Source organism: Panthera onca, chromosome X (assembly GCF_046562875.1).
Source record: "Panthera onca isolate mPanOnc1 chromosome X, mPanOnc1 haplotype 2, whole genome shotgun sequence".
Classification (NCBI taxonomy): Eukaryota; Metazoa; Chordata; class Mammalia; order Carnivora; family Felidae; genus Panthera; species Panthera onca.
In genome coordinates this window covers 87,177,585-87,202,373 of record NC_138357.1, presented here as the reverse complement: position 1 = coordinate 87,202,373, position 24,789 = coordinate 87,177,585, and the positions used below count along the sequence as shown (strand labels likewise).

At 49.7% G+C, this 24,789-nt stretch overlaps 1 protein-coding gene across 3 annotated transcripts; it reads right to left on the bottom strand.

Moving 5' to 3' along the window:
- Window positions 1-941: 941 nt before the first annotated feature.
- On the bottom strand, window positions 942-23,324 carry GRIPAP1 (GRIP1 associated protein 1). Of its 3 annotated transcripts, none has more exons than XM_081793405.1 (26): window positions 23,203-23,324; window positions 21,066-21,132; window positions 20,863-20,924; window positions 19,331-19,357; window positions 18,440-18,547; window positions 15,462-15,612; window positions 14,300-14,484; window positions 14,057-14,104; window positions 13,358-13,389; window positions 13,207-13,254; window positions 12,976-13,075; window positions 11,369-11,446; window positions 11,074-11,166; window positions 10,221-10,355; window positions 9,321-9,416; window positions 8,851-9,063; window positions 8,602-8,715; window positions 7,267-7,344; window positions 7,067-7,162; window positions 6,886-6,942; window positions 6,701-6,800; window positions 4,793-4,923; window positions 3,303-3,425; window positions 3,083-3,176; window positions 2,174-2,328; window positions 942-1,491 (listed from the first exon to the last, which is right to left on the bottom strand). In XM_081793405.1, the coding sequence occupies exons 1-26, from the start codon at window positions 23,242-23,244 to the stop codon at window positions 1,399-1,401; spliced, it is 2,526 nt and encodes an 841-aa protein (XP_081649531.1). In that variant the 5' UTR covers window positions 23,245-23,324; the 3' UTR covers window positions 942-1,398. The 3 variants fall into 3 exon arrangements, with proteins under 3 accessions (XP_081649531.1, XP_081649529.1, XP_081649530.1); XM_081793403.1 differs by lacking the exon at window positions 23,203-23,324 and adding an exon at window positions 22,665-22,742; XM_081793404.1 differs by lacking the exons at window positions 14,057-14,104; window positions 23,203-23,324 and adding an exon at window positions 22,665-22,742.
- Window positions 23,325-24,789: the final 1,465 nt, after the last annotated feature.

Sequence of the window (24,789 nt, the reverse complement as noted above, 5' to 3'; positions counted from 1 at the left end):
TCAGGTCATAATCTCAGGGTTTGTGGGATCGAGCCCTGACAGGGCTCCACGCTGGCGGTGCAGAGCCTGCTTGGGATTCTCTCGCTTCCTCTCTGCCCCTCCCCCGCTCAGGCACTTGTGTGTGCTCTCTCTAAATATAAATAAACATTAAAAAAAATAAAGGTGTGGTGCAGGGGGGCAATAAGTCCAGGCCAATTTTCCACTTTTCAATCAATCTAACCCATGCACATAATCCTCAGTTTGCCCACTCATCACACTCCCGATCTGTCCATTTCTCCATCCCTGCACCCACTCACCACACACCTATCCATTCATTCTCCCACCCACACAACCAAATGCTCTACCTATCCCTCCACCCACCCACTTGCTCACCCATTTGTATATTCACCCCATCCACCCATTTGCCAACCTATCCTTATGTACCCCCTGCACCCATCTACTTGTCTATCCATAGCCCTGCCCATCATTTATTTACCTACTCTTTACTCTTCCTCATCCATCCATCAATCCATTCCCCTAGCCATCCATCTGTCCACTTACATCCCTGACCTATCCATCTATCCATTTATTCATGCAATCACCTATCCATCCATCTGTCCATTTATTTCTCAACCTATCACTGATCCATGCAACCTTCCACTTATTTATCCATCAGTCCATCTAACCACTTATCTATCCTCTCATCTGCCCACTCATCCACACCCACACCCCATACATATCCACCCACATACATATCTGCCCATGTTTCTGTTCCATTCAGTTTGAGGGGTGGGCCCACAGTGACTGGAGACAGCTGGGTGAAGGTAGGGGAAGGGGGATAAAATTGTAGCCAGAGACCACCCTCCTCATGCCACCAGAGACCTCCCTTTCCATTCCAATGGTGTGACCTCCCCATCACCAGCACATCCCTCCTGGTTGGAAAGAATGAGAGTAGACAGTCAGTGGGTGGGCCCATCTGGCCAGATGGTATTTTGGCTGCAGCCTTTACACACACACACACATGTTGCTAGAACGCTGAACATGGACCGTGCCCCACCCAACATCCCCAATCCCAAATGCAGAGTAGCCAGGCTTCCAGACATAAATTAAAAAATAAAATAAAATAAAAAAGAGTTGGTCTCTGGGGAGGGAGAGCTCATGCAGAGATGAAGGCAAAGGCCCCTGGGAGCCAGGGCCAAGAAGGAGGAGAAATCCCTGCCCCTCCCCTCAGGATCCCCACTCCCCAGGGGCTTCTGCCCTAAAACAGGGTCATTAACACCAGCCATCAGGCCTCCAACCCCTTTAATGTCCAGTCTCCCAACCTATTTGATTTTGGCGGTCCCATTTTCCCACCGCAGCCCAAGGGAATGGTTTCCTGGTGGGTGGGGAGGGGAAGGAGTAGGTGCAGCTCGCAGGTCTTTAGCTGGTTTCTCGAGGTTCTACGTCTGGGTCAGGGGACCCCACGCACTCCTTGCTGAGCCGCACAATTTCCTGGGAGAGAACTTCAATGTCCTAAGAAACAAACGAGCCATCAGGGGCCAGAGGAAGCAGCAGGGGAAGCTCCCTCACCAAGCTTGGGGTGTCATCCATCTCACCTCATTAATCAATGCCCAGCTATGTCTAGCCTGGCACAGGAAGGTATTTTGAGAGGCTCACAGAACCCCAGCAGTGTGCTGGGCTTGGAAAAGATAAGTGTGGGGGGGAGGGGAGGGGGAGCCTCCCAGGGATATGGATATAGGCATGGATCACCAGCTGTGCATGGTGAGGGCTGGAGGATACAACCCTCACCTCACGACCATCTTTTCCACTAAATGGTGAGCTCACTTCTCAGAGGCATAATTGGGTCTGCATAATTTCTGACTCCCCCAGAAATGGGGGAATATCTGGGGGGCAGGATGAGCAAGTAGACGTTTGGGTGGATGCATCGGGGATCCATGGTAGGCAAACAGGTGGGCAACAACAGGTAGGCAGGCAGGTTGCTGGGCAGGTGGGTAAAAGGTAAGACAAGGGGCTACTGATGAGTAGGTAAGAGGGAGAGAGGGGTATGTCAGGAAATGGGTGGAAAGACATGGGGCAGACGATTAGATGGGTAGGGGGCTGATGACCTGGGGGCTGTGTGGTGGGGGGATCAGGTGGGTGTGGAGGGAGGAGGTGGCTAGATGGACAGATGGGTAGGCTGGTAGGCCACACTCACCTTGTGCAAGTGCATATTCTTGGTGAGCTGCTCCTCCAGCATGTTCTGTAGCTTCTTGTTCATCTCCCGAAGGTTCTCGTCACCTGGCTTCACTAGGTCTCTCAAAACGCTGCCCAGCCCGCTGCGGTCTGTGTGGCCTGCTGCCACAGACACATCTGCAAGGGGCCAGGCTGAGAACCACCCCTTCGGCAGAGCCGGAGGAGAGATGACAGAGATGGGGCAGAAAAGAGGGAAACAGAGAGTGGGGGCAAAAAGTGGGGGGAGAAGCCACGTGATGCAGGGGGCAGAGGCCTTGCCATGTGAAACCTGGCTGTCACTTACTACCTGTGCAGCCCTGAGAAATGGGGCTAACAAACAATTCGTGGAGCTGGAAAAGTGTCTCTGGCTGCACGCAAAGCGCAGAGCACACGGTCAGCTCTCAGCACGTTGATCAGTCCATGTTATTCTGATCAATACGGGGAAAACAGGGATTGGAGAAGGTGTGAAAGAAAGGAGCAAAAGAAACGAAGATGGGAGAGGGGGGCAAAAGAGGAGAGAAAGTGGGAGAGGGGAGAAGAACAGATAAGGAGCCCCAAAGGGGTATGCATGCAGAGGATGAAAACGTCCAGAGGCGGCACAAGACAGACAGGCAGCAGGAGCAGTGAGACAAGATGAGGAGGCAGGGCAGATAGAAGAGGTGGGGGGAAGAGAGAAGGACAGAGAAACACACTGGAGAAAGGAGAGACCCTGGCAGAAGGGAAGAGCCGAGGTGAAAGACAGACACAGTGACAGGCCTGGCCTGCTCTCCCCTCCGGCAGCTGTGGTCCTTGTCAGTAACTCTGCTGAGTTGCAAGAGGAGAGGAAACAGTGGGGCAGGAGGGGGCAGGTCAGAGGCTGGATGGTGGGTGAGGCTAGGGATGGAGCACTGACCGATCCGGCTGTCCATGACGTAGGTCTCAATGATGGCACTCTTCCGGCAAAGGTCCTCTGCCATGGAGGCGCTGCTCACCTCCAGGTGCTTCACCTGCAGGGTGGCCCAGCATGTTCATGCACAACAAGGGGCCCAGCCAGGCAGCCCCCCAACACACACACAACGCCCCAGCCTCCTCTCCAAGGGTGTGCCAAGTGGGGACAGGCAGGCAGGCAGCACCTTCTCCTCCAGCATCCATTTCTCCTGCTGTGTCTCTGCCAGGCGCTGAAAGAGCTCGGCCACTTCCTCGTCTGACAGCTCTGCTGGCCGCGGAGGCTGGGCCTGAGGGCTGCTGGATAAGGACTGCAGGGAAGAGGAGGGGAGAGGCCAGCCCTGTCTCAGCGCTGCCACCTGCCCCAGATAGGATCAGGGGCTGGGAGGGAGCCAGGGGGGATGAGGACGGGCTCTGTGACGGGGGCTATAGGCAAGTCTCAGCACCTGCAAAGGCTCTGGGTCTCCCTTTGCCTAAAGAGGGACATAGGAGCCACCAAGTCATTTCCTTCCTGAGAAGATGAATGAAGGGCCTATAACAAATGAGATCTCATTTCCAGTTGACAGGAAAACTAGGGGACAGAGGGACAAGAAATATGACACCACTAGGAAGCCAGCAGGAAAACCAAAAAGGTGGGATGCTTTCTGCAGGTTAACTGGGTGGTTTCCTCTGTGGGTTGGTGCCATGAAAAAGAAAAAAGGGACCACACTAGACTCAAGACACTTAACGGACATAAAGCAGCCAGATGTGACATGAGCCCTGAAACTGAATGCTAGTTTTCGCAAAACCAGCAATCAAGGACATTTTGGGGCCAACCAGAGAGATGTGATTAAGGCCAAAGTACCAGATGAGATGAAAATTTACAAAACTGGGAGGGTAAAGATCAGCTGAACAAAAATGGGTTACTTATGATCTCATTTAGGTTCAAGAAAGACCAAGATTCAAGGGACCTAGGTGGCTCAGTCAGTTAAGCATCTGACTTCAGCTCAGGTCATGATCTCGCAGTTTGTGGGTTCGAGCCCCATGTCAGGCTCTGTGCTGACAGCTCAGAGCCTGGAACTTACTTCAGATTCTGTGTCTCCCTCTCTCTCCACCCCTCCCGGGCTCACTTTCTGTCTCTCTCTCAAAAATAAACAAACATTAAAAAAAAAAAAAGAGCAAGATCTAGAAGGGTGTGAACCAAGGCTTTATAGTGGTGACCTCTGGATCTCTGGATGGTGAAGATGTGGTTTCTTTGGATTTAAAAGTCTTTGCTTGTGGGTGCTTTTCAAATCTTTCTATACAGCACACATACTACTTACAGATTGATAACAAATCATTTCCAAAGAAAAGTGGCCAGCCCAGGAAGCTGACATTATAGACGACAGTCACAAGTGATAATTATGAGTTGGAAAAAAGGACCTCCCATAGAGATGATGCACCTTCTATGAGCTACATATTTTATGACACCAGGAAAGGTGGAATTAGTTCACAGATGAGGGAACAGAGGGTCAGAGAGAATAACTTGCCCATCCCTGGTTTGGCAATCTGAATCCAAGTTGGCAAGCTTGGAGAACAGTTGACAGGAAAATGTGTGTGCTGGGCCCAGAGCAGTAGATGGCTGCAGGGGAGGAGAAAAGGTGGAACCCCAGAATCTGGGTAGGAGAGGCTGGGCTGTCGGCTCTTCCTAGCCCCTTACCCTGGCAGGAACAGTCGAGCTTTCCTTCTCCCGCAAGATCTCCCGGTAGCTGAAGGAGGAGACACTACTGCTGTCTCCAGTCTGGGTCCGGCTTGGTGAGTTCATCTCTGACAGAACCAGCTCCTCAAGGCCTGGGCAGAGAGAGAAGAGAACCCTGAGCCCCAATCCCCCAGGGTCCCAGGGCAGCGACTGGCAGGAAGAGGCAGAAATAGATTTGATGGAGATGGAAGGAGGCGATGTGACACTCGGGCACAGGCAAGGTGGAAGCAGACAGTACGACAGGGAGAGGCAGAAACAGAGAAAGTGGCTGCCTCTCCAGGCAAACACACACACCAGAAGAGAAACAAAGGTGAAGCAGCTGGGAGAAAGTTGGCAATGTGGACCCGTACGGGCATAAAGGGCCATATGCACTCACTCAGACGTGGGTTATGCAGAAAGGAAGACCGACAGTTGGAGAGAGCACAGGGGGCACACCCACACGCAGAGGGGAAATCCCAGAGAGACAGTAAGCCACAGCAGATGAGAGGCAAATAGAGACCGGGCATAGAGACGTGGGTCAGAGCAGAGACCAGAGGGGAAAAAAGATGGAGACGGACATGTAGCCATGAACCTAAATCCAGATTTCATCTAATGGACAAGGACGATGTATGGCAAGCCACTGGAATCTGCTTGTTGATGCATACACTAATCGGTTAGCAAAACAGAAACAAAACTCCTTTATAAAAAGAGGTCACTTCAGGAGACCCAGTGTCTCTGAGAGACACAGATTGGGTGTGCGATACATCCATTTTTGCCATGTCACTTAAAACAGGGCCACCGAGCTCGGGCCTCTACTCTTGCAGCTGCTTCTGGGTATCAGGGAAGGGGGCTGTCATCCCACCCCGAGGGTCTCCAGCAGGAGTCGATGGCTGCAGGGGGACAGGGGAGCAATTTTCTCTGAGCCTATGATGTGGGAGATGCACCAGAGCTATCATCACTGTGTCTTATCTATTTATTTAAATGTATTTATAGGCCATTTCCTTCTTAAAAAATAAAGTCCAAAGCAACTCAAGGGTTTTTGTTGTATCTTCTGCCCTAAGCAGCAGAAATAACATGGATTTTAGCTGCATGGTGATAATGCTGCACTGCTGTGTGTCTCTCTAGCTCAACCGGGAGCTCCCCGAGGACAGAGTTTTGGGGGGTTTCCTATCAAAGACCCTGGATGTGAGCATGGGGGCTCAGTCCCTATTCATAGAATGAGAGAATGGCTACAAGAAATTTAGAGACGCCAAGTGAGGTGTGGGAATATGTATGAGTTGGGGGGATCCAGAGACAGAGACAAAGACAGAGAAGAGAGAGAGAGAGGGAAGATAGAGACAGAGAAGGAAAAAGCAGCAAGGGGAAAAGAGAGAAGAGAGAAAGAAAGCAGGGAGAGAGAGAAAAGGAGAGACAGAGAGATGGCACAAGGCGGCACAGAGAGACCAAAACAGAGGAGAGACACAGAAAGAGGTAATGCAGAGGGGCACCCGGGGGGGCTCAGTCAAGTTAAGCATTCGACTCTCGGTTTTGGCTCAGGTCGTGATGTCATGGTTTTGTGAGTTCCAGCCCCACATCAGGCTCTGTGCTGATGGTGTGGAGCCTGCTTGGGATTCTCTCCCTCTCCCTCTGCCCCTCCCCAGCTCACGCTGTCTCTGTCTCTCTCAAAATAAATAAACACACATAAAAAAATTTTTAAAAAATGAAAAAGAAAGAGGTAATGCAGACAGCAGGAGAAACAGAGGAGAGACAGACAGACGCACCAAGTTCAAGAGGGACAGAAAGCGCAGGACAGCCCGGTGGAACGAGGCACAGGAAATACCTCTGGCCTTTGGGCCCCAGCCTGGCCTCCTCCCCTGCACCCCAGCCCCCCCCTGCCATTTGGTCCCTCACCAGAGCGGCTCTTGCTGTTGGTAAGGATGTCCTGCAGTCGCTCCTGCAGCTTATCAGCCCGTTTCCGCTCCAGGTGCAGCTGGCGCTTGAGGTCCTTGAGCTGTGGGGAACAGGGGGAAAGGGGAGGGCTGAGGCCCAGTGGACCCAGAGGTGGGGGGCCATGCTTGGACACCTCCCCATCATACCGCAGCACTGCCCTTCTTCTCCAGGATTCGCTGCCCATCCACTGTGTCCTTCACTTCCTGTGGGATAGAGAAGGTGTGGCTGGTGGCTGCCACAACGGCCATGTGCAGTGCGTTCCCTCCCCGCCCCGTTACTATGTGCTGAGGCCCAGGCTGTATCTGGACTGGCAGAGGGACAAGTGACCTGTTTCAGGTTGCTGATGGTTTTCAGGTGGCAGTCCCGCTCCTCCTGGGCCTGCTGGAGCTGATCCCGCACACCCTGTAGCTCCTCTTCCTTGCTCTGCAAACCAGAGGGCAGCTCAGGCCTCTACTTGGGCAACTTCTGTCCTCCCTCTAGGGCCTGGCCCTCCCGGGAGAGAAGGATGCCATCATGCAGGGGGGCACCTTCAGCTCATCAGCGTGCTGCTCCCGACATCGCTTGAGGGCTTCCTCCTGCTCTTGCTGCTGCTGCTGCAGAGATTCCTATGAGACAAGTGGTGGGTCTGGCCATGGCCTCCCAGAGGACGTCACGCCCAGTGAGGGATGTGATGGCGGCAGGGGCCTGCGGGCATGTAGGAGACACTCCTGCAGGGAACACTGTGTGCCCTTAGGCAGTACACAGAAGTGTCACATCCAGGGCTGTGCTGTTTGCATCACAGACTGACATCTGCATTTTATTCTATTTAACAAAACATAACACAGCACTTACTGCACGCCAGGAATGTTGTAGGGATTTGACATATATTGACTCATTTTATACAATCCTCCCATAATACCTAGATGACAGGTATTATTATTATTATCCCTTTTTTACGGGTGAAGAGAACAGGCCACAGGTCAGGTAACTTGCCCACAATTAGCAAGGGGCCCAGCCAGGATGCAAACTCATGCAAATGACTACTTCCAGTGTCTGTGCTCTTCACTATTATGTGACACTTCCTCTGAGGTATTATTATGAGTCTTCAAAAAAAATGGCAGTAAAAATCCTTGTTTGAACAAAATCAGTATATTATTACAGGGGCGCCTGGGTGGCTGTCGGTTAAGTATCTGGCTTTGGCTCAGGTCACGGTCTCACGGCTCTTGAGTTCAAGCCCCGCATTAGGTGAGCTCAAGCCCCCGCTTCAAGATTCTCGGGGCGCCTGGGTGGCTCAGTCGGTTAAGTGGCCGACTTCGGCTCAGGTCATGATCTCACGGTCCGTGAGTTCGAGCCCTGCGTCGGGCTCTGTGTTGACAGCTCAGAGCCTGGAGCCTGTTTCAGATTCTGTGTCTCCCTCTCTCTGACCCTCCCCCGTTCATGCTCTGTCTCTCTCTGTCTCAAAAATAAATAAACGTTAAAAAAAATTAAAAAAAAAAAAAGATTCTCTCTTTTCACCTCTCTCTGCCCCTCGCTCACTCATGTTCTCTCCCTCTCTCAAAAATAAAAAAAATAATTTAAAAAATAAAAGAAAAATAAAAGAATAAACAGATGTCATAAAAACAAACAGTATATTACAATAATTTCCTGACAGAAACAGGTTCAGAAGGAAGAGATGCCTTTTCAAATTTGCATATCTGACATCCTGCCTTACTGATGGCCATCCCTTGACTCCCCTCTGGATGGCTGCTGTGGAGCTGGTGGGGCTGCGGGGATGTCCAAGTCCAGAGTATCTCAGGAAATTCCAGGGCCTGACTGCTCCCAGTCCCCTGGTTTGGCATGGATGTCCCCCAGTAGCCTCTGTGCCTCATCAGGCACCAACTCACCTCGGCCTCCTTCAAGCGCCGTTCAAACCAGCCTTTGGCTCCATCCATGGAGTGTACCTGAGCTTGAAGTTCTTCCACCGTTTGCTGGAGATTCTCCAGCTCCCGTGTTCGGGCCTGGAAGAGGGGAGACCGTCATGGATGGGGCAGGCGGAGGAGCGGACACCTCACCCACACCATCCCCTGGCCCACGGGCGATGCTGTGCTCTCCCACTTTTAGAGACAGAAGGATATCGCCATCCACCCACCCACCTTCTCCTCACGGATCTGCCCACGGAGCTCCTCCTCCTGCCGCTTCTTGTCTTCATGCAGCTCTCGGAGCTCCCGCTCATAGCGGGCACGCACCCCCAGCACTTCCTTCTCATGCTGCAGTCGGACCGCTCCCAGCTCTTCCTTGTGCTGGGACTTCTCCTGCAGGGTCTCCATTGCCAGCTCATCCAGCATGGCCTTCCGCTTTTCAGCACTCTGGGGGGCAGGAGCATGCCAGTCAATCTCCTCTCTCAACGTCAGACGCGGCCTACCACCTTCTCCCCAAGGAACAAGCCCAATTCTGCCTCCTCCCCGTTCCCACAGAACCAGCAAAGTCACTCGTCTATCCTCACGGAACTGGTCACTTTCCATCCTTTCCTGTTGCCATGCGTTTGCCCACATCACCTGCTCCCTCCCCACAGACCAGGGCCAATCCCTCCCCTTGCAGCCTCTTGGCTTCCAGAGCTGCCCACCTTCCGAGCCTCCTGTAGTTCCTGGGTCAATTGCTCCTTCTCCTGCCCGATTTCTTGAAGTTGTTCCAGGAGCCGACTATTGGCACGTAATGACTCCTAATGAGGGGACAAAGGAGATGAGTTTCATAAAGAGCCTCCGGCAGGTGATGGTCACCCAGGACGCTTCTGGTAGACTGGTCTCCCCTAACCCCAGTAAAGTTGGTGCTGTTCTCTCCATTTCTAGATGAGAACCATGGCAGAGACTGGCAGCAGCTCCCCAGTGTTCTATGTGTCCTCCCCTCTGTCCCTAGCAATAGATTTCGTAGTTGGACACATGGTTGTCGAACTGATTTTTCCCTGCCTCCCTTGCAGTTAGGTGTGGCCCTATGATTAATTTCTGTATGAAGAAGTAGTGAGTGTAACTTAGGTTATACTCATAAAGGAAAGGGACATGCTGGGCCCTTCCCTTTTTCCTCCTTCCTTCCAGACAGAATACAAACATGATGGTAGGGGAGCCTGAGCAAGCATCTTGGCTGCCAAGATAGAAGTCTTATGTTGAAGGTGGCAGAACTGCAATGTGGAAGGAATCTGGGTCACTGGTAATTGCAAAGCCATTGTTCCATCCCTAGACAGCCCACCCGGATTCTTACGTGACAGAGAACGAAGCTTCTATCTTATTTAATCCACTATGGTTCTGGTTTCTACTATAGACTCAAAATGGCTATCCTGTCTAACTGAAGAGGTTCAGTCTCAGCGAAGGAAGACAACATGGTCTAGGACACAAGGTGCTAATAAGTCAGGAAACCAGACTGGAACCTGGGTCCTCCTGACTCCATAGTCTTCTCCCTGCACCTCATGTAGGACTCCACGGAGCCAGCACTAGGGAACCGGGAGAAGACAGGTCATAGCCAGAGATGTCACCTGCAGCTGTGAGTTGAGGTCATCTTTCTGCCCCATGAGGTCTTCATACTCAGTCTGCCGCTGCCGCAATTCAGCTGCCAGCCCAGTATTCTCTTCTCGGAGCATATTGAGTTCTTGGGTCTTTGCTGTTTGGATCTGAAATAAACGGAGGTGATGGGAATTGGAGGGAAAAGGGACCCAGGGGCCAGCCATAGGGTGTGAGCTTCCCAGTTCTGGGGAGACAAGGAGAGAGGTGGAAAGAGAGCCAGGAGAGTAAGAGAATTTCAAAGGAAAAACGAATGAGATAAAGAGATCAACAGGGGAATGGATAAATGTAGTATGGTCATACAGTGGAATAGTAAACAGAGATAAAAGAACAGACCAATGCTAAGTATGGATGAGCCTCACAGGAAAGAAGCCAGGCACAAAAATGGGTGTCTGATTCCACTACATGAAGCTAATGAACAAGTAAAACTAATCTATGTCACTAGAGGTCGGAGGAGTGGTTATTTCTGGGGAAGTACTGATTGGGAAGGGGTAAAAGGGACTTTCCAAGGTGCTGAAAATGCTCTACATCTTGATCTGGGTGGTGGCCCCATGGAGACAGACAGACAGACATGATTCACTGAGTGTACACCACGATTGGTACACTTCTTGTACTTCACTGGAGAGAAACTAGAAAATGCAAGAGAAGCAGGGATGGATGGCCAGAGAGAAGGGTGGAAGCCATCAGAGAGGAGAGGCTGAGAATCAAGCAGAAACAGAGGCAGGACAACAGCAGGAGGTCCAGACTGCTCTGCCCTGATGTGGATCAGAAGCAGAAGGAGACGGGAAACTGGGGAGGGATAAGCGAGGGCTCCCGGGTATCCTGTACCTGCTCCAGGGCTGCCAGGCTAGTCCTCAAGGCATTGTTCTCAGCCAAAAGTCCTTCCACTTGTTCCTGTGCGTCTGCACTCTGGATGGACACCTGGCCCCACCCCCACAATAGGTGAGAGTGGGTCCAGAACAAGGGGACAGGACCTACCCACAGCCAAGAAAGAAAACACACGGGTGCGCACCCACGACTAGGGGAGACAGGACCCCTGGGGCCTTGCCTGCCTGTACGATACCTGCTGAGGCTGCCCTCTACTCATCCCCTTACTTCCCAGAAGCTTCCCATTACCATGTACCTGATCTTGTAGGGCTCGCAGAGCTGCTGCATGCTCCAGGCGCTCCCCTTGCCGTTGATCTCTTAGTTCCGCCAAGCTCTGTAGGGACCAGATCAGGGGAGCCCATTCTAGACCTCAGTCTCCCTTGGGGTACATATAACCATACAGGATCCCTCTCTGACCCCCTAGCAGAATGTTCCCAGCACTTGAGGGCCTCGGACTACCCAGCCATCAGACTCAGACTCACCCAAATTCTAAGTCATTACCCCCAGGGGCCTCAGACCCCATATGCTAACTCCAAGAATCTCAGAAAACATCTAGGTTTTTAGGGATTTCAAACTCACTCCACTCCCATCCAAAAGAGGTCTCACACTCACCCAGATGCTAGCTTGGAGGCCCCAGGATTCTCAGACACACTTAGACCTCAGGGACTACAGTGTCACTCAGACTCCTGACCCCAATCCCCATGGGTTTCAGGCACACTCAGTCTATGTCGCTAGCTCCCGAGAGTCTTAGGGTCCACCCAAACTCATAGCTCCAAACCTTAGAGGTCTCAAACCCCTACAGTCTCCTAGATTCCAGCTCCTGGTGATAGCTGACTGACTACCCCCCCCTCCACCTGCCACTCCTGTCCCCAGTCTCTGGGGATCTTCAGACCTAAGTAACTGAAGACCCAGCTTTACCCAGACTTCTGTCGCCAGCCTTAGACCCCCAAACCACCATATCCCTAATCCAAGGGATCTCAGACTCACCTGCTCTAGGGGGAAGCCTGGAGGCTTTAAAGTCCCCTAGCCTCTAACTCTCAGACTTTTGCTCCAGTCTCTGGATGTCTTCAACTAACCAGTTTTGTTTTGTTTTGTTTTGTTTTGTTTTGTTTTGCTTTGTTTTTATTCACAGCCTCCAGAGGTCTCAGGACCACTTAGCCTAAGTAATCCAACTTACTAGTTGTCTCAGCTCCCCAAACCAGCCCCCATACCCTGAGGGCCTCAAACACACTCAGCCTCCAGGCGCACCTGTCATACCCTTGAAAGTCTTGTATCTAGAGGGTGCCCCTGGGTGGCTCAGTTGGTTAAGTGACTGACTCTTGATTTTGGCTTAGATCATGATCTCACAGTTCATGAGTTTGAGCCCCACATCGGGCTCTGTGTACTGACAATGTGGAGCCTGCTTGGGATGCCCTCTCCCCCCTCTGCCCCTCCCCCCCCAAATAAATTAACTAATTAAAAAAAAAGAAAGTCTTATATCTATGCAGCCCCCAAAGGTCTCAAAATCACCAAACCTCCAGGGAGTTCAGGCTCACTCCAGCTCTCGCTCCCAGCCCCCAATGACTCTAGACTCCTATCCCTAAACTCCCAGAGTTTGAGATTCATCCAACCTTGTGGCACACAGCTCCCAAGTCCTCAGCCCCCTGAGATCTTTGATTCATGCATACTCAGGCCAATTCCTAGGGCTCTCGGGGCTCCCTAATTCCCACTTTCTTAGCTCCAAGGGGGTCCAGTACCCATCCAGTCCCTATATTTCCAACACAAGAACTATTAGCCTCCACAGCCAGTCTCTGTAGACCTCAGGGTTCCCTGGACTCCTGGCCCTGGTCTCTACCCCAGCAATCCCAGAATCCAGCCCCTCACCTGATTGGCAGCCTCAAGTTCCTGCTGCAGCTTCTGAGTGCGAGCCAACTGAGCTTTGAGATCCGCTTCCTTCCGCTGCTGTAACTCCTCAATCTTATTCCTGAGGGCGATGGGGGGGCATGTTGACCATGGCCTGAGGACCCGTCTCCCACCTCTGCCCTTGTGGTCTTCAGGCAATTCTGCTGGGTACTGTCCCTATTGTCCACCAATACACCCACCCCTGGTAGTTACCGGCTATCATTGAATAGTGTCTCCTTTTCTGTCTGCAGACGGCAAAAACTGGGCACAGAAAGACAGACATAGATGGGTCAGTTCCACAAGTCAGTCCCCTCTCCAGTCCCTCAAAATTCATTTCCCCACCTTGGGAAAAAAAGAAATTTACCTTTCTTGCTTCTTTTTCAGTTTCTCAGAGAGCTGGGGTGGGGTGAGGGAGGGGGATGCAAATGATTGCATATTAATAAATACAAAAAAAAAATTTAATATTTATAGACACTTCTTACTAAGTCCTTTTTTGGAGCTGGAATTTACTTATGTTATCTCATGGGATCCTCAGAGCAGTCCTGAGAAGTGAGTACTACTGGTTTTACAAATGGGGAAACTGAGTCTCAGAAGAGTTAAGTAATTTGGTTGCTCAGGTGGTCAGGAGCAACAACATGACCTCAACCCAGCTCCCTCAGGCTCCAAAGGCCAGCATTTATGCCCCCAACATATTGCTTGACAGCCACATCATAGAATGGCTAGGGGAGGAGGCCTGGAAGGCAAGATCATGATCGCCTGCCTCATCGCTGGGTCTCCAGCACCTAAGATAAGAGCCAGCAGTCTACACGATGGACGGATGAACAAGCAGAACTGAGAGGACACATAAGAGAAAGATGTGGCCTGCCAGCCACAAGACAGAGGAAGCACATTAGCCTATTCCATATTGAACGCAACTCTGAGACATAAATGTGAGTCTCTCATTTCACAGATAGTGACATTGAGGCTTTGAGGGGGGTACTCCGCTCCTCCTGCCCTGCCAGGGGAAGCATGGCAGGTGGGGAGTAGGGTGGAACAAAGTCCAGGGAAAACTCAGCAGCCCCACCTTAGCAAGTTCCTCCTGCAGTCTGGATGTTTCAGCCTGCTTCGAGCTCTGCAGGGAAGGATGAGGGAGGGAGCTATCTTCAGCAAAGGGGGAGGTGAGGCCTGTGGCTTCCCCTACCCTCCTGCCTTCCTAATCCATTAGCCCATAAGATGGTGATGTCACAGACATTTCCGTGGGACCATAGACTGAGCTAGGGCACCTGCCTGCCTCCTGACACTCCAGCCCCAACAGACCCAGATTCACCTCCAAGCCTTGCAGTTGCTCCCAGAGCAATCTCTTTTCTTCCTTCTCCATTTCCCATTTCAGCTCCACTTCTGCCAATGGCATGGGGGCTGGGACAGTAGGGGCTGGGCCCCCTGGGGGGTCCCCTTGGCCCTCACTGGCAGCTTGGGATCTCTCGGCCTCTTTCCCATAGCGCTCTTGCAGGGCTGGTGGGTAGAACAGAAATATATGATGGATGAGGTGGTCTCCGAAGACCTTTGCCATGCCTCAAATAGATGGGAGAATTGGCCTTGGATCCCTCAGGTAGAAGAGACCCTGCCCAAAATGACCAAAAGCTTAAAAAACAAAGGCTCAGCCCCATCCACACCTCTCACAAATATTTTTTTCAAGTTTATTTATTTATCTTGAGAGAGACAGAATCTCAAGCAGGCTCCGTGCTGTCAGCGCAGAGCCCCATTTGGGGCTCGAACTCACAAACCATGAGATCATGACCTGAGCCGGAACCAAGAGTCAGACACTTAGCCAACTGAGCCACCTGGGCACCTCCCTTCACAAATCTTTTAAGCCCTACCATCCACTGAAATCCTGTCTACAATCAGACCAGCCCAAGCTGGTTTCCCTGAGCCCCACCCCTCCACCCCCCAGGCCCCACCATCCTCTACTCACTACTTACAGCTGAATCCTCCTATAACCTCATCTTCAACCAAATTCTACAAAGTCTCCCTCCGGATCACCAAACTACCACCCACCACGCCACAAGCCCCAAACATCCCCACGTTGGGACCCACACTCTACTAGCCTTTATCCCAGACCCCACTGACAATCTGGGCTCAGAATCTCCCCCAAGCTCCTTTGTTCACTTTCTCCGTTTAGCAAACAGCTCCTTTCTGATGTTCAATCTGCTAATCTAACGTTTGCTAGGTACCAGGCACTGAACTAAAACTAAGAAAGCTACCACCTCTTAGCTCAGCTCTACTGCAATCTTCCGGGGAGTGTACATCCCTACAAGCTCTCTGTAGATGAGGAAGCTTTGACTCAGAGAGGTGAAATGGCTTGTCCAAAGTTATACACTGGTTCATAGCAGGGCCAAGCCTAATTCTGAAGCCTTTCCCCTGCCCCCAGGGGGAAGACACCCTACTCAGCCCCCAAGGTCTCTGCATCTCCCAGGAGGGCCTCCTTGTACCTGCCACATTTTTCTGCAAGGCTGTGTTCTCGGCCTGCAGCCTCAGCAGCTCACCATCCACAAGACTCCCAGCTTGGGTAGTGCCTGCCCTGGCAGCCCCATCCTTCAGTTGCTGGTTCTCCCGCTCCAGCTGCTCCATCTGGCTGCAGAGCTGAACAGGGGAGGAGGGAGGGAGCAGAAAAGCAGAGAATCAAAACAACATTTGCTGAAATATACATGGTACTTGGCTGATTTACTTTATAGTTCACTGAATTCTCATAATGTCTCTGTGATGTAGGTACTGTCATTCCTCATTATCTACCCCCCCCCCCACTTCACAGATAAGGATGCTGAGCCACAAATGTTAAATGACCTCAAATTCCACATCTGGTAAGTGGCAGAGTCACAGAGGATTGAGGATACCAAGAACACTTTTCTGCTTGCCCAATCCCAACCTCATAGTCATAATTCAAGACCTCAGGCTCCTCTGGAAGTTGCTGGTCCCAGATGTCAACATCACAAATAGCCCTGCTGCCACACCTCTTCTGTGAAGGGTCTGTGTCTGGGAGCCTAGGCACCACAGCTTTCAGGGCATTTCCAAAGCCAGTGCTACCCACAGCCACCCCCTCCCCCCGCCTTCCACCATCATCAGCGCTCGGCCTTGGAGCGAGGTACAATGCAAATAAGACTAGGCCAGCCCCTTGCTCGACTCCTGGCCAAAACACAGTTTGCAGAGCATTCCTGATAAGTGACACTAAAACCCCATTTCCAGATGAGAATACTGAGACCTACAGAGAATTTTTATTTTTTTGCCTGGAATTACTTTCTACCCAGAACACTATTCCTTTCATCCAGTTCTTCACATGACTGTCTCCTTTGCATCCTACAGTGCTCTGTTCAGATGTATTCCTTGAAGTAGTAATCCCCCAACACAGAAATCCCAATACTCTCTGTCACAGCACTCTGTTAATTTCTTTTTTTACCTAGTACTAATCACAATTAAATTTACCTAGTACGCTAATTTCCTAAAGCTCTGCACATTTTTGGATTATAAATTGTGATCGACAATTAAACTTTATTTTGTAACATAGGGTCACAAGCACAGATTCTGAAACCAGACTGCTTGGATGTGAACTTCTACTCTGCTATTTATTAGCTATGTGACCTTGAGACAAATTACTTTACTTCTCTGGGGCTCAGTTTTCCTCATGTGCTTAGTAGGGATACTACTAATATCTCATTGGCCTGTTGTAAGAATAAATGAGTGAATAATGTAAAACACATCAAACAGGACCTGGCACACAGTAACCACTATGTAACTGTCAGCTATCTGTACTACTATTATTTTTTAATATCTTATCTTTCTCCCCACCCCATAAGCAGAATATAAGCTACCTAAGAGTGGGGGCTGTTCTGTGCCGCTCACAACTATGTCCAGAACACAGAGCATGAAGGAGGTGCTCAATAACTATTTGTTGAAGGAAAAATTGAGCCGAAATATCTTGGCAAATAAGTGGTAGAGGTAGGCCTTGAATCCAGGTCTCTCTGTTAGCACTTCCAGTTCCCAGGAGGAGGAGGAGGAGGGGGAGTGTGAAGGAGGTTCTATACCTGGTCCAGTGCCTAGCCCAGGACAGGTGCTGGAAAACACAAGCTATATTTATGGAGGAATCCCTGTCCCTGCCTCATCCTAAAAGAACCATGATACCATTGAGGCTGGAGGCAGGATGCAGTGAGAAGTGAGGTGATGAGGTCAGCTATTACATGAGCACCGGGGGGTCTGAACAGTCAGGGTCAGGGACCCACTCGGAGTTGTTGCTTAAAGGAGTGATGTGGTTAGGCCTGCAGGTCAGGACAACCTCTAGGGCACAGACTGGTAGGACAAACTAGAAGTAAGGAGACCAGCAAGAAGGCTGTGGGAATAGAGCAGGTAAGAGGCAGTAAGGGCTGAGGCAGAGCAGGGCCACAGGATGGATCCAAAACTTTTAAATAGTCAAAAAATATTTTAGAGGGAAAATGAATCAGTAATAATAAAAAGATAGTAGCTAACACCTACATAGCTGATACTATGTGTGAAGCTCCGTTATAAGTGGTGTACAGACATTAATCCATTCAATCTTCACAAAATCCCTGCAAAGCAGGTACTGTCGTTATCATTTCCAATTTAAACATCTAGGAACCAAGGAACAGGCAGGTCAAGTGACTTGCTTAAGATTACAGTTAGTAAAAGGCAGAGCCAAGAGTTTAATCTAGGCCTTATGGTTCTTAACTTAGAGTTGTTAAATCACCTCTCCCGATATTGTAACTGTTTAAAGGTTGTTTTCGTATTTTGTTATTTAAGGTCTTAAGTACTACATTCTCCCATGCAGCCCTGGAAATACCATTTTTGCTGCCGTGATAATTTTTTCCTCAAAACACACTAAAACTTTAGAGACTTATTGATCATGGATACAGAAGATAGATAAAGAAACAAAAGATAATATCTCTAACTCCCTAGTAGATTCAGAAACAGCCAGGACACTAAAACCAGTGAGGAGATAGAATGATCCAATCCAGCACGAATTATCTAGAAGAACTAGAACTCCAGGCTCATGTCAGATGAAGGGAAGGAAGAGTAAAGGGAAGCAGCTAGAACATCTTTCCATCTCATGCTAGGCATAAGAACTTTACCTAAGACCCTCCAGACCCTCCAATGCCCTGGAGCTTCATAGCATCAGCTGCCAAATATACACAAGGGAACTTGAAGCTCAAAGAAAAGGAGTGCCTTGGTCTGGAATCAGCTGTCCTCAGGGCTTGCAGCCTTCTAATCGCAGCACAGTCGGCAGCCCCATTTGTCAAATCACTGCCCCCCAGCACATAGCAAGGATGTTTCAGCACCATGGACAGTGATCCAGGGCCAGCCTCTGTCCAACCACTTTCAGCTGCCCTCAGACTTTAGCCCAGGTGGCCCCTCCCCTCGGATACGCCCTTGGATCCCCTTTGGCAATCCCAGGCACCAGCACCTTGCTGAACTCCGCCATAAGTGTGCTGTTCTGCAAGCGGAAATCCTCCTCTTGGCTATGCAGCTTTGCCTGCAGCATCTCATTTTCGCTTAGCAACCCTTCGACTTCCTGCAATGGCAGACAAGGGCAGGGTCTCCAACAAGGGCAGAAAGGATGGAGAGGTAGGACAACGAAACAGGGAGAAAATGATGGGGGGGGAACATAGGGTACAGAGAATGGGATGGGTGAAATCAGGAGATAAAAGGAAGGAAAGAGACAGACATGGAAGGGTAGAGAGAAGGGAAGATGGACATGGCAGGGGAGAGAGTGGGAAGAAAGAGAGGGGTAGATAGAAATAGGTGAGAGGAGGTAGAGAGAGATGACGGAAGGGGGATATATAGGGATGGAGAGGGAGAGAAAAAAAGGCAGAAAGAAAGATAGGAACAGAGAGATCAAAGGAGGGAGAAAAGAACAGAGGCAAGAGAGAGGGGGTCAGGGAAAGAAATGAGTCAAGAAGAGACAGAGGAACAGGGGGAGAGAGAAACAAGGAGTCAGAGGGAGAGATAAAGAAAGGGAGAGAAGAGAAATGATGGCAGACAGGAACAGGCGGGGGAGAGAAAAAGGGAAGGTTGGATGGGGAGAGAAGCAAGAGTCAGAGAGGAACAGGAAAAGAGGCATAGAGAGACTCAGAGAGAAGGATGGGGAGAAAGGGAGAAGGAAAGACACAGAAAGAAGCACAGAGTGAGACAAACACAGGAAAATAAAGACAGACATAGAAACAGGTGACAGTGAGGTAGTCACAGATGTGAGTGCACACACAGAGAAAGAAAGGCCAGTACTAGGAGATCCCAGCATACAGAAATATCGCCCCTCAGTCTCCCAGACACATTCACCCACCATGGGTCCCCTTACCTGAGCTTTCTTGCTCTTGCTCAGTGCCTAAGGGTGAGGGGGTGGGAAGAGAGATAAGGTGAACAGAGATGGACTCCCTCACTAGGGTATGGAAACATTGTGGCAAGTGTCAAGGGGGTGGGTAATGATGACAGGTTCAAGGGATGGGAGTGTCTTTAACCACAGAACTTGAATGAAATTTGTAGTCCACAGGAATGATGAAATGAGTGAGTGAACGACATCCTGTTTACATGTTTTCTTCTAAGCTCTGGAAACTGTTCATGAGTTTTAGTATTTAACCCTTCATGGGCTGGGTCTCTGGGCTCAGAAATTGTGGCTTCATTTCTACATCAGTCCAAACACATCTATGTGGATCCCTCCCATGCACCATGAAAACTGCTGCTCCCTTGTTGGGTAGCTGAGGGCACTGCCAGGTTGGGCAATCAGCACCCTACCAAAGAGAAGCTCACCTTCAGGACTACCAGACTTTCCGCATTCTGTATTCCTTCATCTAACAAATATTTATAGAGCACATAACATTGAGTTATGCATGGGGACAGGAAGAAAGAGATAAAGGAGGGCCTTGAATGCCTTGAGGGGCCATAATAGGTTACATGCAATTCATCTTCAGATGATCTGAGAGGTAGGTTTAGTCTCAATTTACCAACAGGGCCAGGACAGGGATGGGAAGTGGGAGCACAAGGCAGGAGTGTGAGTGGAGGATAGAAGGCAGATTCAAGGGGGGAACCTGGATGGCTCAGTCAGTTAAGTGTCTGACTCTTGATTTCAGCTCTGGTCATGATCCCAGGTTCATGGGATCAAGTCCCATATCGGGCTCTGCGCTGAGCGTGGAACCTGCTTAATATTCTCTCTCTCTCCCTCTGCCCCTCTACCCTGCTTGTGCACTCTTTCTCCCTCTCTCTCTTGCTCTCTCTCTCTCAAAAAAATTTTTAAAAATACAATTTAAAAAGGCAGATTCAAAACAGATTCACCCATGGATGTAACTATTTTTTAAAAGATTTTTAAAAATGTATTTATTTTGAAAGAGAGAGAGAGAGGGAGTGTGAGCAGGGGAGGGGCAGAGAGAGAATACCAAGGGCAGAGCCTCACAAACCATGAGATCACGACCTGAGCCAAAATCAAGAGTCCAACGCTTAATCGACTGAGCCACCTAGGCAGCCCAAGAATTTTTTTGTTTTTAAGTAATCTTTACACCCAACGTGGGGCTTGAACTCACAACCCTGAGATCAAGAGTCGCATCCTCCACCGACTGAGCCAGCCAGGTGCCCCTGGATGTGACTATTTAGTTAGAAGGTAGTGAATGAGAATAAGTAATTGAAATTGAAAATGAATTAAGAGTAAACTAAAAATCAATAATTAAGCAGGATTAGATAAAATTAGCAAACTAAAGAGACTTCTGTGAAGAGTTTTTTTGAATAACTGATGACAGCATGTAACATTAGGTCTGGTTCCCTGTAGGTGCTCACTGGCTAGGTGAATGAGTCAGAGGGCTACAGGGAAGAATGGGTGGGTGATTGGGTGGAGGGAGGTACCTTCTGAGCTTTGTTGAACTCCTTATCCAGGTAGGCGACCTTCTGTCGAAGACTGGTGAGTTCTAGTGTGGGGAAAGCAGGGAGTCTCAGCCTCAGTCAGTGGTAGGAAGCTGAAAGGTCTTCCTGCCAGGCCTCTGAGGTTTTTTCCCTTGGCCTCTTATCTCCCAAAGCCACCCCCATCTACTGAAACCCTCTTGGCTCACCAACACCATTCTTGCGTAGTTCATCTGAAAGCTGGTAGTTATTTGTCCGGAGTTCCAGGAGCTGAGCCTTGGGGGAGGCAGGGAAGGGAAATGACTTGGTCAGGAATGTGTCCCTACTCTCACAGTGAGGGCACCAATCCCCTGAGCCCCACGGATCCTGCTGTCTTCCACATGCCTCTTTAGCCACTCCTTAAGACCTATGTACCCTGCATCCTAAATGAGCCTCCAGCCCCTCAGCCCATGTCCTACCTTCTCTAGCTCTACTTATAACCACAGCCAGCCTCACTCTTCTTTCTATCCTCTTCCAATTCACTCAGCACTCAGGCCATGACAGAGCACTGCTCCAGCAGGTTCTTGCTCAAATGCATGTTCCATGGTTCTCCACGCCCACAGGATAAAGTTCTTCCTCCTCATCCTCACTGGCCTCATCAGACACTAAACATTGTTCTATCTTTCTGTCATAGAAGAGTATTGTCTATACTCTTGGCTAGACTTGGAGGCTCCTGAGTATAGGGGACAGGGGCCTGCATTCCTCCTTTTTCAAGGAAAGAGGGCCCAGTATACTCCTGTCCAACTTACACTAAGTTGGGGGCTGCCTGGATCCTCCTTACCCCCAAGACTCTCAAAACACATCCAAACCACTTTCAAGAATTAAGGGAGAGTGAGGTATGGGCCACTCCAAATAACATACCCTTCCCAACAGCCCTATAAGGCACTGAGGCCAGTTATTCCCAGACCTACTGTCCCTTACCCCACCAAGATCTTTCCCTCCTCCCATGGCACCAGCCTCCACCCCCTGGTGGTCGGCTTAAGGTCAGAGGGCTTGGCCCTGTTCTTCTACCAGACCCAGTGATCTACCTGTCTTGACCCAATTTGTACACCCTTGTAACACATGGAGAATCCCTATATATCAGAACCAAATGGTTTTTCCTTCACTCATGGCCCAGTGAAATCAATCTTCCTCACCCAAGGGTCCCCCACATCCCTCAAGAACTCCCCAGTCATGATCCAATGTGATGGTCCTACATCCTTCAGGGTCTCTCCTCCACAAAGCCTTGGGTGGGCCAGTTGAGTGAGTACTCTTACTTGGAATCTCCCCACACAAGTTACAAGTTTTAACTTCCCCTTTCATGGTCCAGTGATCTTACCCTCTCACTCTAAGCCTCCATCACACAGGGACAACTGGTTTCTCTCATTCAAGGATCAAAGGACTACCTATACTCACTTGGAGTTCTTCCTCTCCTCCCACAGAATCCCACTCAGGGCTTCCCCCTTTCAGAGTCTCCTCCCACACAAAATCCAATGGTCTTCCCCAGTAAGGAACTCTCTCAACAAGGGCCTACTCTGGCCTTTCATCCGATCTCAGAGTTGTCCCAGAAAGAATCAAGTGGTCGATACCCAATTAGGGTACCTCCCTAAAGCCCAGTGATTTCCCCTCCATGTGGTCCGAGGTAACACTCTTTAACCTCTTCTGGTCTTCTCTCCAACAGGAGTTAACGGTATTACCCAGTCAGGGTCCTCTTCACCCCAGACCTAATGGGATCACCTGTAATCACCCAATGGTACCACCACCTCTTAGGATCCAGTACCAGCACTCACGCAGGATCTCCACCTCTCAGGAACAATGACAGCATGTGGGTTCTTTCCCCAATTCCTCGGCATAGTGGTATCTCCCACAAACATTTCCACCTTCCACCGGGTAATGGTATTGCCCATTCAAGGGCTCCCCCCACCATGACGCAAATGGCCCAACGTCTGCTTCCTTCCTCTCCAGAGAAAATGGTTTCGCCCTCTCAGGATTTCCTTCCCTCAAAACCCAATGTTATTATCACCGACCCATGGTGTCCCCCGCACGGGCCCAAAAGTCTCGTCCCCTCCAGGTCTGAGTAAGGTATCACCCACTCTAGGACTCTCTCCTCCGCCCACAAAGCTAATAGAATCCAACCCCTCAGAGCCCAATAGTATCTCTCGGAATCCAACAGTCTCACCACTCAGAGCCTCAGTTTCCCTTCTCCAGACCAACCCCTTAGACTCAAGGTCCATCCCAACCAACCCCTTCTCAAAGCCGGTGGCCCGACCTCTCTCTACCCCGCCCCCCGTCGGTTAACGCGGTGGTCTTTTCCCCGGTGAGCGGCACCTGCATCCGCTGAAACTCCTCCTCAGACAGAGCTTGCGCCATGTTCCTCCCCCCACCCCCCCCCGACAGCCTTCAGCGCAGACGCAGTTCGTCCCTCCTGTCAGTATTCTGGCCGGATCAAACCACCGGCCAGGAATGGAGGGGGAGGAGTCTACCCCGGAAGTTCTGTATTTTAGAGACAGATAGAAGAGAATGAAACTGACAGGTCAAGTGAATTGCAATTTAATGTTTTACCACAAACTAGGTCATCTGATCTGGCTTTTGAGCTCTCACAAAGTACCCATTGTGATGCGACCCTGTGGTATCCCTGTGTCATGGTTGGACTCGTCGCTAGGGAAATGTTTGCCGACAGAAAATCACCCTTCCGCCGTACTCCTTTAATGAGAATGGTTGACTTATGATGTTAGAAGTGAAAGCGGAAGCTTTGCGCTGGTCTTGTTCCCGCCCTCCTCCGTGTGACCCCGGAGGGGAATCCCGCCCCCTGTGAAGCCCTTGGCTTTTTTTTTTTTTTTTTTGGTAAGATTTGACGCTAATTTTCTTGATATGATGCTGTAAATCATGTTAGGTAAAGGACCTAGGCACAAATAAATTTAAAATACCTGAGAGGAAAGAATGGCAGTGAATCAAACTTCGTTTAAAAAACAAAACAAAACAAAAACAGGATGGCGAAACACCAGGAACATCCAAATAAGTAGTAAAATGCTCTATAATCCTCTCTTGTGCTTTCTGGCCCCCTCTGCAACGCCCGCCACCCATGCAGTAGTTTTTATCTGGGATAAAGAAAAACATTAGAAAGCCTGCTTAGAAACATATAAATACTAGCACGCTATTTTTTTTTAATATTTCTTTGGGGGGGTGGTAACTTAACTTTGATATTTTAAATGTACACAGAAACAAGAATGGTACAAGGAAATTCTATGTAGCCTTTACCCAAATTCATCAATTGTTTACGTTTTACCACCTTTTCTTTATCATTCTTTCTATATAAAATTTCTGAACCATTGGCTTCTGTATTTATTGATGATTTTCTAACACCAACTCCTTTGGTATTTATTAGTTGCTGTTCTACTGTAAGGAAGAGCTTTCTCTTCCATTTATGTATGTATAGCTGTACAGACTTATTTTATTCAATGAATTATAATCACTATCATTATTTTCTTTGCCGCTCAAACTGTTCCGGATTTGGCCAGTGGGAGTTCCTTCAAGTTGACTTCTGTGTCCCTTTGGCATGCTGCCATCACAGTTTTTCTTTTCTTTTCTTTTTTTTTTTTTTTTTGTAACACTTTCTTGTTGGCACTACAAGATGCTACAGACTCACCTTATTCTTTTTCAGCCCCAGTTGACAAAGTGTTCATTGCTACTAGGGTCTAATTGTTTCTAAGCACTCTTAGTGTACACAGTTAGGAAATATATGTATGTATTCTAATCCAGCTAGTCATACATATCTATTTATATATTTTGCTATAGGTATCTATATTTTGAAAACATAAGTTCATTACTAATACCTTACATTTCAGCCCAACAACACAAGGTTCATTTTAGTTTTCTCACTTTCCATATTTGTAAATCCCTTCTCCAACAGAAAGA